The sequence below is a fragment of the Nicotiana attenuata genome, chromosome 7, assembly GCF_001879085.1.
Source record: "Nicotiana attenuata strain UT chromosome 7, NIATTr2, whole genome shotgun sequence".
Taxonomy (NCBI): domain Eukaryota; kingdom Viridiplantae; phylum Streptophyta; class Magnoliopsida; order Solanales; family Solanaceae; genus Nicotiana; species Nicotiana attenuata.
This window is the reverse complement of record NC_031995.1, coordinates 50778564-50797323: the sequence shown is the minus strand read 5'-3', so window position 1 is coordinate 50797323 and position 18760 is coordinate 50778564. Positions and strand designations below refer to the sequence as shown.

The 18760-nt window shown below is 37.5% G+C and overlaps 2 protein-coding genes across 2 annotated transcripts; one reads left to right on the top strand and one right to left on the bottom strand.

The window, feature by feature from the left end:
* LOC109229073 (60S acidic ribosomal protein P2A-like) lies at positions 403-2311 on the top strand. Its single transcript, XM_019394388.1, has 4 exons — positions 403-509; positions 615-710; positions 1732-1958; positions 2070-2311. Exons 2-4 carry the CDS (start codon positions 623-625, stop codon positions 2094-2096), a joined length of 342 nt encoding a protein of 113 aa, XP_019249933.1. The 5' UTR covers positions 403-509; positions 615-622; the 3' UTR covers positions 2097-2311.
* On the bottom strand, positions 4046-14425 carry LOC109229072 (peptidyl-prolyl cis-trans isomerase CYP71). The gene is made up of 13 exons (XM_019394387.1): positions 14085-14425; positions 11030-11115; positions 10858-10946; positions 10517-10756; positions 10261-10382; positions 9660-9735; positions 9373-9480; positions 9103-9279; positions 8747-8964; positions 8138-8270; positions 6043-6266; positions 4800-4953; positions 4046-4559 (listed from the first exon to the last, which is right to left on the bottom strand). The coding sequence occupies exons 1-13, from the start codon at positions 14255-14257 to the stop codon at positions 4476-4478; spliced, it is 1884 nt and encodes a 627-aa protein (XP_019249932.1). The 5' UTR covers positions 14258-14425; the 3' UTR covers positions 4046-4475.

Below are 18760 nucleotides of genomic sequence, written 5' to 3'. Positions count from 1 at the left end.
ATTTACATTGTTATCGCTTGGTCACAATTAAGTAATATATATAACCTTAATTTGTACTTAATTAAGATAAATTTAAATGATTTAATGTAAATATCGAGTCTGAAAGAAAAAAAAACATAAAATTCAAGTAAGTCTTTTCGAAGTTTTAGTAGTTGATTATGCAAAAGAATATGAAAAGGAAAATGTTAAAAAAATGCTTGTAGCTAAACTTTTAAGCCTCAAAAAACGTTTCTTCTTATACTAAATGACTAGATTAAAATTATTTCATTGAAAAAGAAATCACAACTTCTTTTCTCTAAGCCAAAATAAACTTAAGACGCTGAGCAAAAACAAAGGGTAAAATGAACGGTGGAGATCTAATCGCTATTGGTTACTCCCCATAGCAAGGCGAGAAGCCCTAACTATATATACATAGCATTCACCGCTCACTTCCTCTTTCTTTGTTAACAGCTGCCCTAGGCCAAGACCAACCATTTGAAGGCATTTTCTTAGCTTCCAAATCTCTCAATGTAATCTCTTTTTTTTTTCACATCTCTTTCTTTAATTCTTCGTTTACTCTGGTTTAATCTCGTATTATATCTGAAAATCTATTGTTTTTTAACTGGATTTTATAGAGAAGAAAATGAAGGTAATCGCCGCTTTCTTGTTGGCTGTGTTGGGTGGCAACGCCTCCCCATCTGCTGCTGATTTGAAGAAAATCCTTGCTTCCGGTATTCCCTTTTTTCACCTCCCTAATCTTTTTGCCTTTAAAAAAGTAGTTAATGTGGGTGAAACTGAGATGTATTAATGTAGATTTATAATTTTTTGCTATTCATAGTTATTATTTGTTGTAATTTAGTGCATACCTATTTCATTTTCCTTTCAAGATAGCTGATAACTGTTCGATTTATGCTAAATGAAATAGTAAATGATGTAACATTTTTTAGCTCCAGTATAAAAATTTGATACTTGATTGAATTATTTTTTTACTGATTTTAATGTACACCCATTTCATTTTGTCTTCATATAGTTGATATTTGTGTTCGATGTATGCTAAAATAACAAGTGAAATGGTATCACGCTGTCACTCCAAAATGAGAATTTCCTCCTTTACTCATAGCTTCTTCTGTTTTTACTGATTTAGTGCATACCGTTTCTGACTGATGTGTTGGTTTATAGTACTGGATCCGTGCCATATGTGGTTGTATGTAATTGGTTTATTCATTGATGTGTTTTAGAGACTGGTACATGTCTAATGGAGTAATGTATTTCATTTATTATTTTTATCTTTTTGCCTGCAAAAAATATGATTCAGCTCTTGTACATGCTACTAATTGCTTTTTTGATGGTCTGGACTCTGGAAAAAGAGAGTGAAGAGTGTTTGCGGAAGCAATTAATTAATTTTATCAAGTTATTACTATTAAACTTGAGGTAGGATGCAAGTGTTTAGGCAGAGACCTGATCTCTCTTCATTTTAGCTATTACCTTTTTATTTTTATTTATGTTTTGGAAAACAATTAACTCTGTTACTTGCAAGACCTTCTGAAGCTATCCATAAGAACGGAGTACTCTATTATATTTACTTCTCTTGCATATGGGATAGCACTTCATTCATTGTATTGCTTGGGATTTTAAAACATCTCTAATTGATATGAAAATCTTCTTCTTGTTGACTTGACTACTGTACTGTCTTTGTATATTTTATGTTGGGGACTCTTGTTTTGAATTCTAATATTCAAAATTGTGCTGCAGTTGGAGCTGAGGCTGATGATGATAGGGTTGATCTCCTCTTGTCTCAAGTAGAGGGCAAGGATATCACCGAGCTGATTGCTGCTGGCAGAGAAAAATTGGCTTCAGTACCTTGCGGTGGTGGTGGTGGTGTTGCAGTCGCTGCACCTGCTGGTGGCGCTGCTGCTGCAGCACCAGCTGCCGAGGAGAAGAAAGAGGAAAAGAAGGAAGAGAAAGAGGAATCTGATGATGTAAGATACTCTCTCAATCTAGGAGCCTTGGCTTCTTTCTGCACTGGACAATGTTTACTCCTAAATATCTTGTATATCCGCTAACATGGTTGTCTTGTTTTAATATTGCAGGACATGGGTTTCAGTCTCTTCGATTGAGGAATACAGCGTTGGCCTCTGTATGAAATGACCTGTTCCCAGTTCCCCTGAGTTTATTCTAGGACTCTTTTTGTCAACTTTATTCTAGTTTAGCTGAAGGTACCTAAATTTTGCGAGGCAATTTGAAATTACAATATTGTTGGATTTGTTTGCACCCTTTAGCTTGATGTATTTGTTGCCTGTTTAAGTCATTACAACTTCCAATTCTATATCCATTATAGGAAGTTCTCGTGCAAATGTTTAATTAGTTGACAATCAGGCTACAGCTTACAAGGACTAGGGAATAGGGGTGTTCATGGTTCAGTTTGGATCGATTTTTCCTTTAAAAGAAATCAAACCAAGTAAATTGGTTTTTCAAATATTATAACCAAACCAATTAAGTCGGTTTTTTTTCGATTCGGTTTATGTCGGGTTTTGTCGGTTTTTCGGTTATTTGTCGGTTTTTTTTTAAATATAAGATATACACTACCAAACATATATTCCGGCGATCACATTTTCAACGTAACACTATCACATCAATTGTCATTTGGGAAATCTATTATTTACCAAGATATATTGATGATAATTGAATCAAAAAGTAATTTAAGGACTCAATTAAAAATATATTATTTTTAACACGAAATAGATTGTTACACTAAACAAAAGAAAACTACCAATCAAACTAGAATGTAAAGGTAAAGACCTGCACTAAAAGTGCAAACTAACATTTACTATTAAATTTTTGAAATTTTGTATAAAAATATACATATATGTAGGTGTAATAATAAATTTAAAATAGCTACTCGTATAGTCGGTTTGATTTGGTTTTTTTTGATTTTTTTCTGATTAAAAACCAAAACCAAACCAAATTTGATCGGTTTTTAAAATTCAAAACCAAAACCAAACCAGACCAAAAATTATCGATTTTTTGGGTCGGTTTGGTTCGATTTTTCGGATTTTTATGAACACCAGTAGGGAAAGCGAATTTTATTCTGGGTATTTACTGCTTTCGAATTAGTGCATAGCAGGAGTAGGACATTACGAGTTATCATCTGGCTATAAATTGTATTCGTCTTTGATGTCAGAGCTCTTATGGTTGTGTTTAAAAGAAAATAGTTATCCTCCAATATTATTCAATAAAATTGGGTTGTATAATGAACTTTTTAAAAATGGGTCTAATATGGATAAGAGCGATATTATCCCCTTAGGAAATATATAACCGATGGATAAGTAATAGGTTTAATTTTTATATTTGTAAAGTCTCAGATTGGGATTCCTTAAGTTTGGAATTCTCTCAAAAGTGATCATATTAAGAAGCCATGGATAATATGAATATTTATATTATTGGTTGGGTAACAAGTTTTTTATCCGCATTAAATATGGGTTGGGTTGGGTAATTTGTTTGTTTTTTTTGAATTATTTATTTTTTTGCACATATCCGATCCAACCCGCCCGTTTGCCGCCCCTAGACACCGCAAAAGGATTTCTACAGTTTTAGCTTAGGTTAATTTACAACACAACACTAAATAATGCAAAATCTGATATGGTATCGTTGAAAATTGTCTAATAACCTAGTATAATTAATTACATTACATTGGGTGAAACTTTTTGTCACATTTTTAGTAACATGAGATTCATAGGAAATCCATGCGAACGAGGAAGTAAAACGGACAGCTTTAGCTAGGTGTAGGAATTTTCCGGTTTGTAGATGTTAGGTCTCGTGAGTCATGAGTTGTCAGTCATGAGCCTTGCGTCACATTTGCCTACAACCTTGAGCAGACAAAACCTCTATAGGCATAATGCTCACAATTTGATGGAGTCAAAATATCAATATGCCTTAGATGTGATCTGTGTGTTTGATGTTTAGATGTTAACACGAGATCCATTTTGGCAAAGTTATGACGTACACGTTTCAGCTTTCAAAGTTCAAATCTGATCGAATTGGAAACAGTTAGTGGAACTATAAAAAGTAAAGTCTGCAAGAAGATAGAAGTGACTTCACCTCTTAAACTTTTGATCACATGATACAGCAGTTTTTTTTATACAGCAGGAAAGAATTAAATAAACTTACACAGCTACAATCAAAATTTTTGCGATGACTCATCAAAAGGGTCTATAAATGGACGTAAGAATGTACCCAAGTTCACAAGGTTTGATGAACACATTAATGGTGATAAACTTTCCCTAAAAGAAGAACAAAAAATCTCAAAAGGCAAAAAGTGGATGGTATAATAAATTTGAGAAGAATACCACAAGTCAAAAATCATAAAGACTACATGTCAGATCAGGGTCCAACGAGGACTACCAATAGATTCCACCATAAGTCGTTTTAACCCATCCAATGATCCAGAATTAGTTGTATACCTTCCATGATGGAGCACAGCCGCAACAAAAACCCATTTAAGACTTTGGAACAGTCACATTTAATATTTTTACGTCCTGGTATGGTTTGTCATTTTTGTCGGTCTTCACTTTCTCTATTGACTGTCATAATCCAAAAGGAAAAAAAGAAATCCCGAATGAGCTCCCAAAAAGTAGTCATACACTAAATACCACATAATACACACTGCAACAATCATCATTTAAATTGGAACCACAGCATATTCACAAACTTTCTGGTAAATAACTAGAAATACAGCTAAACAGAGTCGAAGATCTGAGTCAGGTCTAATATTCATTCAGTAATCAATCCATAGCAGACTGGGAGGAATTAGAAGCCAATACCTGTACAACGTCCATTCCTTTTACTACTCTGCCAAAAACTGTGTGCTTATTGTCCAACCACGGAGTGGCAACAGTTGTTATGAAGAATTGAGAGCCATTGGTGTTTGCCCCAGCATTAGCCATCGAGACAGTGAAGGGTCTATCATGTCGCAGGCTGCACAGACCAATATAATTGTTCAGATTAACTTCACCTATTGAAGCATAAACTGGAAAATGTGTTATCAGCTGTATGTCGGAGAAGTTAAATTCAAATGAGGTGGTGCTAGCTGTTATTTCAGGCAATAACTAAGCTGTCCACTTCCTAGAACCTAGAAAGAAAACTTTTCCAAGAATCAACAAAGGAAGCACAAACAATCTCCAGAGTTGAGCAAGGAAGAAAACTACGCCAAATGTTAAATATACAAGAGTATTATGCTCTGCTCCCAAAGATAAACTTGGTGGCTCCATGAATGGAGTACAGGCTTCTCAATAAACTTGATTAGTTGCTTTCATAATCATAACAATTTGAATTGTATGTTAAAATCAAAAGCTAAGAAATGAAAAGATCCTTCTCTTTGGTTGGGGGTGGGTGGGTGGGGTGGGGGGATGGGATTGCTGGGTCTTTTAATAGTTAAATTCATGAAAGTTCCTCCACTGTTGCCAGGCAGAATAACAATACAATTACTTGCAACTGAAAATTTCAAAATCCAAATACTGATGAAATCATGGTCAACAGTCAATTAAAGCAGGAAAGCAAAACCGACTTCGGTTTTGGCCATGTATCAACCCTAGTTTAAAAACTATGTATTGGCAATCTTCTATTGCATTATCTGCTACAAAAGCAGCAGCAATTGAAAGAACAAGAATAAAGTACACAGTACTGTTACTATGGATCCATTTACTCCACAAAATGGGTACTTCCATTCTCCTACCATTTTCATTGGGGTTCTTATGCACACATTGATTGGTGGAGATCACTTAAAACCGGCTGATTCTCAAAGCAATGACATGTGGTCGACTAAACCTAATACATTTTACACCCGAATGGAAAAAATGTTCTATCATGCAGGCCTTTAAACTTCCTGTTCTCGCATCCCACCCATGTTCATTATTCCAAAGCTGCATAAGCATCATCATCAAAAGTATTGCCCCTCTAACATGACATATCAAGAAAGTACAGAGTCGAGGAAATAAAGTAAGAACCAAAAATTAAAGCATGTCCTATAATGTAATTATGTATAAGATCTGCAAATACAGAACATACCTTTTATGGAATTCATCTTCAAACTCCCTTCCCCAAATAGATTGGCCACCTGTGCCATCTCCTAATGGATCTCCTGTCTGAACCATAAAGCCTCTGATGACCCGATGAAATATCAAATTGTCATAGTATCCGTTCCTGCAGTGTGTTGTAAAGTTCTCCACTGTTTTTGGACACTCTTCAGGGTATAGCTTCATGTGAATGTCACCCATACTGGTATGCAGGACCTAGGTCAGAGTAAAAGAAACAATCAGCAAAATTTGAGTCCATTTTTTTAGGATAAGCACAGAGAAAAAACGAACGGCCTCTAAGTGTAGTGGTATTGAAAAAACTATTATCTTTTAAGGTATACCACAAATAATGCAGAAACAAGAGCTGTTATTCTTTAGTGAAAGACTGCCAAGAGCACAAACAGGCTTTGCCCATCTCATTTCCTTTTTTATGAAGACCATTCTCAACTTAGCAGCTTCGCAACATGCTATCCTTTCAACTCATTCATTAATTGATCAGAAATCAGAAAACAGAAGTAGAAGAAAGTAAATCCATTATTCAAGATCCATTCACATGGTTTCTATGCAGTGCAGCACAAAAGAAATCTTACTTAAAACCTCCTCCTCAAAAAAAGAAAAAGCAACGCAATTTGAAATAGTATCAAAAGTAAGTACTAAATAATTTCTTTTTTCCTTTACTTGTTGATGTAAAATCATCTTCCATTCAATAGANCAAGTGGTCATGCTAGAGACATAAACAGTCATGGATAATTAAATTATGAGATCCTTCCGAATGAGCTAAGAGAATCTTATTTATTCTCTTTCGTTTTCTTAATTGAAGAAATAATTGGAAAATAAAACAGCAAGTACAAAAATGAGTAATAACCCCCAGTAGAGACTGGTACGATTCAATTCAACATTTTGTTCGTTCGGGTTTGATTGTGTCGTAGCTCTATAATTCGGATTAAGTTTATCGTTGGATGAACTGCATTGCTGATATTGATCCCAAAAAAAAGACGGTAGGTACAGCTAGGCCGTGAACAGCCAACCATCGTACTGTAAAAATTGGATAGGTTCGATCTATAGTCATTAGGGCCTCCTAAAACGATCTACTAAATTCATCGAGTTGTTCCAAAGGATCAAAACGGCCAGTTATTAATGGAATTCCTTGTCGGCTCTCTGTAAAATACTCGTTTGGCCGAGGGCTTCCAAACACATCGTAAGCTAAACCGGTGCTGACAAATAACCAACCCGCAATGAATAGGGAAGGTATAGTAATGCTATGAATGACCCAGTATCGAATACTGGTAATAATATCAGCAAACGAACGTTCTCCTGTGCTTCCAGACATGCTGAGCTCCACATATTCTTGTACAGTCAAAGAAGATCGATTCCGTAAAAGATGAGATCAGTAAATGACAATTCACTGAAATTTCATCTTTGTGAGATCGTCAATATTGTACCGAGGGCGTCTTTAGAGTATACCGAATCAGTATAGCTATCCTTCTTCTGACACAGCAACGCAATTTGAAATAGTATCAAAAGTAAGTACTAAATAATTTCTTTTTTCCTTTACTTGTTGATGTAAAATCATCTTCCATTCAATAGAAAATTCTTTCAATTCAACGAAAGAGATTCTCATATTCACACAATTTAAGTAGATGCGAGATATAGAAATTTGCTTTTCGTAGTTGTGGAAGCAGTTTTGTTGTTGGAATCCTTTTTTTAAAGAAGAAGTTAATGGTCGAGTAAGAAATAAGAGTAGTAGATCATATTCGATGAAAGAAAAAATCGAATAATTGGAATCCATAGTTGTGATGCATTGTTGTGGATCTCGATCCAAAGGTTCTTTCTTGATCTAGCTACAAGGATGGGGCAGTAGGGAAAGATAAAATGTGGAACCTAATAGAAATTACTAGTTTTAGAATCTAGTTGGACAAAAAAAAAAAGATTTTTTCAAGCGCACTTAAAACATTTCCACAAACAATACCAATCATTGTAGCTCATAAAGAGTTCTGTTCCCATGAACTCATGGAAAAGGATATCCACCTTAAACCTATCCGGAATTTTCTATTTATCTGATAAATGCAAATAAAACTATAACTCACCACATTATCTGGAAGGGATGTAGTGACAGACTTCCCTATGTCAGATACAGCCAAAAGTTCATCGGCAGATGGCTTTTCATTAAAGACATCTCTTCCCTTAGTAGGATCATCAGGTTCCTCAGGTTCTCTCTGACTGTTATAGAGCAAGTCATGAGCTGTCGTGAAGAATAAGTATAAACAAAGAAATCTGGTTTTCATAAAGGATGAGATGAAAAGATTGCCTATTTTTATCATTTTTATGGAAGTATCGAACATCAAACTAAATCATCCAGGAGTGAAGAGTACAGCAGGCAACTGTGCTTTCAAACTTTCTCATTAGTCGTGATTGTTTTCAAACTGCTTTAAATCCTAATTCTAATAGAAAAATCAATATTTAAGCATCTATCAGAATGATTCCTACTGTGTGTGAATCTTACAGAGATAGCCAACATAAAATACATGGACTACTTTGGATAAAACCGTTAACATGTTTCCTTTAGCATAGCACTAAAGTCTAGAGTGAGCAGGTTAGTGCAGTGGAGAAAGTCCAGGTTCAACATACAATTAACAGTGATTGAAAAGCAACAAAGTTCAAGATCAATCTACTCACTCTCTGTACTACACATATACCTGAACAAATAGATTCTATGTTTCTTGAAAGCACAGCAAAGTAGAGTCGGATCTATCAGGGGCTCCTTGCTTTCATTGGCATTTGCTGCAGCAGCAGGAATTTTTCTTACCTTTTTACTACTTCTATCACCTTGGTACAAGGCAATCCTCAAAAACCTGTCATTGCTCTCTACCTTCCCCAGGATACGAGATACCTTGTTCGTATGTAGATTTACAACCTGACAATACAAAGAAAAAATAACCCAAAATCAGAAATGAAAGTCGAAGAAGCATGAAGCTTATTCATAACTCCGGTATGGTATAAGTACCAAGACTGCAATATAACTGTCTTGACAGTCTAATGGACATTTTCTTACTTTAATTCCTAGGAGAGTTGCATATATAATGAAGTTGGAACTTTCATCAAAAACAGCATTAGGTTGTGGTGCATATTCTGTTTTCTCAATTTCTTTTTCCACAGCCATTCGTCGCCCAAAATCAATAGCTTCAAGCCGGTATAAAGGAACATCACTCCTCTGGAGATCTTGTGCCACCTAAAGAGATGGATTTTTTTTGTATTAACACCCAAAAGAAAAAGAAAAAGAAAAAGAAACATGTGTATGTACGCATAAGGAGTAATCTCTTACCTCCAGAGATTCATCATACACACGTCTTAGTTTACCTGTCCTGAACCAAAATATACGAATCCTACGATCTGGTGAAGTTACAGAAAACTGTTTACCATCAGGGCTTACCTAGAAATAAAGAAGAGAAAAGGGTAAGACTTTTACAAGACTATCTACTGACTGCTTAGACTGAAAAATCTGAAACTGCTTAGCTAACTTGAGATGTGTATAGCAGAAGAAACTTTTTCAATTCAAGTTATAAGGTCAGAAGTACACATAATTTCCAGCAAAAGGTTTTACTGTAATACCTCTATAGAAGAAACAGCAGTTTTGCATTTCACAATTTCAAAGAGATTAGTATCACTCTTCAATCTAAAGTTCACCCTGCAGGCAGAACATAAGAAGATAAGTATAAGAGGTGACTGTTGCAATTAGGAGCAAGAGACAGCCTCTTGCATATGGCAAAGAAAGTGTGAAAAACTATATATTAAATAATCTATAGTATTTTCTTAGATAGTGTAAAACCAAAAATAAATGGTTGATTTCTCACTACTACTCTATGGAAGTGAATAAATGCTAAAACCACAACGGAAAATCTACGGTGCGGAAATGATCTACTAATAAAGGTCATATAGGATCTATTTCACAAGGCTCTATGTTTAAAATTTGAAAATTGATACACTCCCCCCACCCACCCCCACCGCCCTAAAAGAAACAGAAAACGCAATCTAACAAAAAGGAAAGATGAGTTCTTGGATCACGTAAATAGTGATGTAATACCATTTCTTCAAAATGGATCACTCTAAAACTCGTTTTGGGGCTTTTGAGCTCCCTGAAGTCAATGCGACTTATTGTCCCCTAAAAAGGACCATATACAAGGTAAGTTACTTTAAGAAGTTGAAAACATACACATTCTCTGGGAACTGAAGAGTGGCAGGACTCCAGTACTCAATGATCCCTTTGTCATCTGCTGATATCACAGTATCAAAGACATGATTGTATTTCATGACCTTGATGGGGCACAAATGTATCTGATGACAAGGACAACAAAAAGGATAAGAGATTTGGTCATGTGAGTGCTGGTAGAAACTTCATACTAACATGACATTAAAACTGCACAGAAGTCATGTGAACCTTTACTTTTGAGATGGTTTACTGGACATACCTCTTTAGTTATGATAGGTTCATTTGTACTAGCTCTTGCGTCATATATATGCACAACAGAGGAGTTCCGATCACTAACAGCAAGCTTAGCTTTGACATCCCCTAACTTATATACCCATTCAACGCAACCAGGTATGAATGGAAGTCGTATCATGGACATCATGTCGAAATTCACTACGTCATATATTTTCAGAGACTTGTCACTTGAGATCGTACAGCAAAGCATACCATCAGCACTAACCTGCAATGGAATTTAGGTAAACTAATGTAATGCTCTGATCATAATGCTGATAATAAACAGGAGCAGAATGTACTTCTGCCAGAGAGTCTATTGCTACTTACTGCAAGGCCTTCAATTGGTCCAAGATGAGATCTAAAATGTTTTGCAAACTCGATACCAATAGGCTTTTTCTTCCAAAATTTCAGGTGGCCTGGACAATAAGGAGGAGAACATTTGGTAAATTATGCAAACATCAAGAAATGAAAAAATCTCGGTGCGAATGTCCTGCCTTACCATCAGCACTCCCGCTGATGAAAAAATCTGCTCCTGACACAGAAACATGAGTGACTACATCTCGGTGCATGTAACTTTTTTCATACCTGCATTGCATATTACATGGTTTAGCACTCTATATTTGATATGATCATGTAAACTGAGAAAAAAGGAGAGACAACTTTTATTGAATTGGTAATGAACAAGGTACAAGAGCATTCATGAGAGCTTAGGCTAGATGAAATAATGAAATGTTTTCTAAATACTGGAATTCCTAGTTATGGCACAACCATGAAGAATATAAAGTGAACCTACATTTAAACAAAGACACATCCTTACATTTACATGAAGCTGGAGTAAATAGATCATATGCACCCAAGCTTACAATATATACACCTGATTCTTGGACTCATAAGTGAAAATAATGGAATAGAGTCCAAAGAGTCCAAAATTGAATAAAAAAATAATAATAACAAAATTCATCAGATGATCTGGACGTGGAAGTGGTCAGCGGTGACTGGCAAATGAAGTTAGTTTGATGATTGGTTGTGTTATGTACTGTTAACTGGACAAAATGTTAACAAAATGTTAACTTGACATGTCAGTTGACAGCAACTACATTTTTTTATAAGGTTTATAATTTGATTAACATTAAAAGCATCTCCAGTATACAAGTTGTATATTAACAACAACAACAACAACAACAACAACCACCCAGTGTAATCCCACAAGTGGGGTCTGGTGAGGGTAGGATGTACGCAGCCTTACCCCTACACTGGAAGGGCAGAGAGACTGTTTCCGATAGATCCTCGGCTAAAGAAGGTGAAAGAAGCCCGATAGCAAGTAATAGCAAGACAAATAATTAGAAAACTAAATCGAAGATAGCAACAGAGAATATGAAAGAGGTACCGATAACAAGTAATAGCAAGATAATATATTTAGAAAATTAAATCCAAGGCAGCAAACGAGAATATGTATATTAAAAAGTAGAGAATCCACAACATAATATGATTCTTCATAAACAATACTCAGTCTTTTGGAACTTCATAGGTGCGCACCAAAATGAAACTACCAATGAGAGGCTACTCCTCAAATGTAGATAGTAGTTATCTATCCCTTCGAAAACTCTCCTATTTCCTCCCTTCCACAAGACCCACATAGGTGCTAGTGGGGCAACATCCGGGCTCTTCGAAACTTCCTTCTTGTTCTGGCTGATCTGGCATCAGCAATTACATCCAGAACCATCTCAAAACTCACACCACAAGCGAGTTCCCAGCATACTATGCAGGGAGAGGAACATCTTAACCTGAATATTTACACATGAAGCACCAGCTAACTTATGTAATCTGCCTTTCTCTCACGTTCTCGGTCGTCCAAATTGCTTCCTTCGCTGCCAACCAAGTAAAGAGAAAACTTCTCTTGGTGCACTAGGAATCCAAACCAATAGATCTGGAAAACCCAACTCCTCCCTTACCAAGAGCTTATGCTGATGATATGACTTCACTAAAAGTATCCCCCCCTAAAAAAAAACCAAATAAGTCCGAACTAGCATAAGATGAGCTCTGCTTGTAAATCATTTCAACCAAATCTTGGAATTCAGCTTCCAGGGACTATTGACTGGACGTAGCGCTACACCCTGAATAATCACCAGGCACCCAATGTGGAGAACTGTTCAGCCAACGCAGCACGTTAGAGGGTTTAGAGAGGGGAATTTCGGCCATCAATCAGCGCAAGGGCGCTGAAGCTAGCAACTTCACACTCTTGTGCGCATGCTGTTATGACTTATGCCATTTTGCAACTTTTTAATATTTTCAAGTTAGGTGGACCTTAGCAGTGAACTTTGATGAATTGAGATTACTCTCTTGTGAGTTTTTAGGGAAGAACCATATGTTCTTCAGTGAAATTCCAAGGATTGCCATTCAAGTTGAGTAGTCTTTATGGTAATTCAACTATCCTTTTAGTTGATTTGGAATTATACTTTAATTTCAATTTTGAAGTCTTAGGTTTCAAATACCCATGGTGGTTTGTTGAATGTAAAGTATAGGTTCCATATTCCTTTGTTAATTTCTTGTATTTTACCTTTGATTTTTTGGGAATATATTTGAGGTTCAAAGGTTAAATATACCTTCGGTTGCTTGTAAGTTCCCTTTTTATTTGATATCTCTTTGATTTTCGTGTCTATAATCTTTCTTTTTTTCCACTCATATCTCTATCCTCGTCTTCGGCTCTATCAGATCTGCTATAATTAAAGATGACAATTTTTGATTGATAAATGCTGACCTCTCTAAACAACAGCATCGCATTGAAAATACAACGGAAATAAGAACACATTTTTGTCCCAGCTAATTAGCAAGAAATTTGCTATCATATGCTCAATACCGGAAACCTATATAAACTTGAATTAGCCAAATTAGAACAATGCCACCATTAAGCAGTTCAGAGAGGTCTTAAGATTACAAATTGTAACAACTTTAAAAGCCCGAATCTGAAAACTCCCAACAGAACAGTCTCTCTCCATCAACAAGTGTCCACAATACTAAGCACCCAGAGCACTTGGAGTTGTTTGGGTGACCGCACAAGAAAAACTAATCCGGACATAAAATTCTCAATTACTAATATGCATAAATCTTTACATTACTAATTTAATCTCTCAATACTAATACAACATTCACACTCAAGGGCGTGACTTAGCGGTTCATGCAGTGGTAGCAAACCTTGAAAACTAGGCTTCAGGTCCAAGCCGAGGCAAAAATACTAGGTTTAGCTTCCCATCTGCCTAAGCTTTGATGGAGAAGTACCAGTACTATTGAGCGCAAGCTGGTGCGGCCACCACCATGATCCCAAAAATTAACTAATACACCATTTGATTTTCGGTACACAATAATGCATAACTAATGCATTGTGTGGTTTACAATATTGAACTCCATTGCCAATACAGACATAACTTATGTTGAAAAAAATATGAAATAAGAATCATGTATTAGAAAATACTGAAAAATAAACCCTAAACACTTAAAACAAACCCAAAATATACTAGTGCAATTTAAACATCTCTATATTTAATAGTACTACTTACAAGTTAGCTGAAGGAAGGGAATCGAGATAGGCTTGCTCAAACTGGAGAGGACGTTTTTTACTAACATGAGGAGCTGGACCCGGTCCAATAACCGGCTCGTCTTCCGTCTCCTCCACCGCCGTTACTGCCGTCGACGGCGGGTTTCCTTTCTCGTTCTGAGCTGCTTCCTCCATCAATCTCCTTTACAATAGCTTCTGCTTTTCTAGGGTTTTGAGCTCACTTCGATTTTGTTGCGGAAAATCTTGAAGGAGAGTTGGAAAATTTTGCAGTTTGAAAGGTGCTGAGCTTATAGATGCCGATTGAAGTGAGTCCCCGGCCAATTTGACTCAGAAATCGGGTCTTTTTTAAACCGAGTTGAAGCTATAGGGTTCGTAATCCGGATCCTTTTCTGAGTGAAAATGTAAAATCATGTTTTAGTCCACATGATTTATTATTTTTCGCCAGATCAGTCCACATGTTTTAACTATGAACAGTTTTGTCTCAAAACTTTTTTTGAGAAGAGCTTTTATTCTTTTTTTTCTTCTTTTTTAACAGTTTGTGGTATTTACCCTAAAAACTGGATAACAATTAAACTTATAATGTGGTTTTAAGGATACGTGATCAAACATAATACCAATTGATAAATATAAAGATTAGTAATGGAAATTGACAATAAAATAAAGCAAACCAGTCTTTGAACAGAATTCAGCCCTCAAGCTTGAATACCGTCGAACTAGTCTGTGCAAGAACAGTTAAAATATAGCAAACTGATGAACAAGAGAGTGTGAACTAAAGAGAGAATATTGTATTGCTTTGATATGCGTGAATGTGAAGTGTCTACTAAATGATTATAACCCTCTTTATATAGCAGAGGAATCCTATCTATGGTACAATTCTAATTACGGAAGTAAATCCCATGATTAACCTAAACAATCGCCCTTGATTTGATTTGTTCCGGGATTTCCGCTGTGATCTTCGATGGGTTACGGATATCTCGCTTTTCGGTTATTGCGCTTTGCTCGAAGTCTGTCATATTTGGTCTCGATTGTTGTTGGCCTCGATCTTGACAAGCACCTCGATTCTCAAACTCGATACCTTGTCTTCGTGCTCTGGTTTAATCCATTACGAGGCTGACCCTCGATGTAATTCCCTGGTCTCGGTTAAATAGTAAAATCGGGCAGGTTCGGTTTCAACCGTATAGATTACGAAGAGTTCGGGCTGACCCACTGATTTTGACGGCCCATTTAGCCAACCGACCCAAGAGTTCGGGCTTGTGCAGAACATTAAGAAGAGTGTAAGTGGTCACCATACAAATTGGGTGACACTGAAAATATGATTTTAATTTCCTAGAGAGGTTTATTAGAGCAAGCGCTAATTTCTCTAAGTGTGGGTACCGGGTCTCGGCTTCACCTAAGGTTCGACTAACATAGTAAACAGGAAATTGCGTACCTTGCTCTTCTTGAACTAGGACACCACTTACCGCAACTTTCGATACTGCCAAATATAAGTAGAGTTGCTCATCTGCTTTCAGAGTATGAAGCAATGGTGGGCTCGAAAGATACTGCTTTAACTCTTCCAACGCCTGTTGGCATCCCGGGCTCCAAGCGACATTGTTCTTCTTTTTGAGCAGCGAGAAGAACCTGTGACTTCGATCTGAAGACCTCGAGATGAACCGGCCTAAGGCGGCTATCCGCCCTGTTAATCTTTGTACGACCTTAACGCTGTCCACGACTGTGATGTCTTCGATTGCCTTGATTTTATCGGGGTTGACCTCGATTCCCCGATTTGACACCATAAAGCCGAGGAACTTTCCCGAACCGACCCTGAATGCACATTTATCAGGATTGAGCTTCATGTTGTATTTTCTCAATATGTTGAAGGTTTCCTGCAAATATGTTAAATGGTCCTCTGCGCGCAAGGACTTAACTAGCATATCGTCAATATATACCTCCATTGATTTACCTATTTGTTCTTCAAACATCTGATTCACTAGGCGTTGGTAAGTAACACCAGCATTTTTAGCCCAAACGACATTACATTATAATAGTAGGTGCCATACTTAGTGATGAATGAAGTCTTTTCCTGATCCTCCGGGTTCATTTAAATTTGATTGCATCCGGAATAAGCATCGAGAAAACTAAGGTTCTCGTGGTTGGCCGTGGCATCGATCATACGATCGATATTCAGCAGAGGAAAAGAGTCTTTGGGACATGCTTTGTTTAAATCTTTATAATCTACGCACATTCTAAGTTTGTTCCCCTTTTCAGGGACTACAACTACGTTTGCTAACCATTCAGGATATTTTACTTCCTGAATGGATCCTATTTTGAGAAGTTTGGTTACCTCGTCCTTGATGAATGCATGTTTACCTCCCTGGGCCCTTCTCTTTTGTTTTACCGGTCTGAACTTCGAGTCCATGCTCAATCGATGTGTTGTGATCTTCGGTGGGATCCCTTTCACATCTAGGTGGGACCAAGCAAAATAATCCATGTTATTTAAAAGGAATTGAACGAGTTTTTTCATGAGCTCAGGAGTTAACCCCGTGCCCAAGTATACCTTTCCATCAGGAAGATGCTCGATCAGTATGAGTTGTTCCAGCTCCTCGACCGTCAACTTCGTTGTATCAGAATCGTCGGGGGTTATGAAGGTTCGAGGTATCATATAATCTTCATCCTCGAAGATCTCATGCTCCTCCGATAGGGTCGAGGCAGGTGTCTGTGGTTGCTATTTGACTTATTGTTTTCCATTTGACTCCGATCCCTTTGTTGACGAAAGCGCTGATACCGGTATCACTTCGTCGATTGCAAACATTTCTTTGGCGGCGGGTTGTTCACCGTACACCATTTTGACTCTTTCCGAAGTAGGGAACTTTAGAACTTGATGAAGTGTCGAAAGTACTACTCTCATATTATGTATCCAAGGCCTTTCGAGCAGTGCATTGTATCTCATGTCATCCTCGATCACATGGAATTTTGTATCTTGGATGGTCCTGGTTACATTCGCTAGCAAAATAATCTCTCCTTTGGTGGTCTCACTCGCCATATTGAAACCGTTAAGTACCCGAATTGCGGGCACGATCTGATCTTGGAGGCCAAGTTGCTCTATGACCCTTGATCGAATAATATTTGCTGAGCTACTTGGATCAATCAACACACGTTTAACTTGAATTTTATTCATAAGGATAGATATTACCAGTGCACCATTGTGAGGTTATTCGATCCCCTTTGCGTCCTCGTCGTTGAAAGATAAGGTTTCTTCTGGTAAGTAGTCCCGAGTTAGCTTTTCCCTCGTGATCGTCACCTTGGTGTGTTTGAAAACTGGTCCTTGAGGGATATCAACCCCACCAACGATCATATGAATTACGTGTTATGGCTCTTCCTGTTCGAATCTCTATTTTTGAAGTGATTCTTGGCCCGATCGCTTAAGAATTCTCGAAGGTGACCCTCGTTGAACAAACGAGCTACCTCTTCTCTCAGTTGTCTGTAGTCTTGAGTTCTATGACCATGGGTACCATGGTATTTGCACATTTGATTTGGGTTCCTTTGAGCTGGACGGTCTGTAAGGGTCTGGGCCATCTAGTATCCTTAATCTGACCGATGGCTGATACAATACCTGATGCATCGACGCAGAAGTTGTATTTTGATAGTCGAGGTGCTTCCTTGGACCCGGCGTCCCTATCGAAACCGCTTTTGCTCATAAGCCCCCGTGAACTCTGTCCCTGATCGTTCCTTCTATCATTCCGTACGGGGTAGCATCCGAGCCCGTTATTTCTCTGATCTCCACTCTATGGATGGTACCTATCTCTATTCGATCGTGGTTCCCGATCGACGTCCCTTTTAACTCTGTCCACAGACCTGTTGGGATAAATCGAACCAACTGGAGTTCCCAGCTGATCATCTTCGACCCTAATCTTTGATTGATACCGATTGTGTACATCTGCCCAAGTGACAGCTGGATATTCGATCAAATTTTGCTTTAATTATTGTGAAGCTATGGAACTCCGAGTGTTGAGACCTTGTGTAGAAGCTTGAACAGCCCAGTCATCGGTGATTGGAGGTAAATCCATTCGCACCGTTTGGAACTGAGATACGAATTCCCTGAGCATCGCGGTATCCTGTTGTCTTACTTTGAAGAGGTCCGATTTCCTTGTTGCAACCTTAGTGGCTCCGGCGTGGGCCTTCACAAAAGAATATGCGAGCATAACAAACGAATCCATAGAGTTAGGTGGTAAGTTATGATACCATATCATGGCACCCTTCGATAAAGTTTCTCCAAATTTCTTCAATAGAACGTATTCAATCTCATCATCTTCTAAGTCATTTTCCTTAATTCCTCATGTCTAAGCCTATTGTATTTGGGGATGTCTGGAATACGGAATTTCTTAGGAATGGGCTTTGGAGCCGCACTTTGAGGAAAAGACTTCTGCACGAACTTCTTCGAATACAAACCCTTTAGGATCGAGGGTGCCCCCGGTATTTGGTCAACCCGTGAGTTGTATGTTTCTACCTTTTTGTCATTAGCCTCGATTTTCTTTTCACCTGATTCGATCCGTTTAGTGAGCTCTTCAAGCATCTTCATAATGGCGGGGTCAGTTAGCATTCGATTTCTCCGGTATAGGCTCAACTCTATGAACAACCTCTTGTGATGTTTCGAGCTCAATTCTGCTTGGTGCTCGATTTTGATTTTGGAGTTGTGCT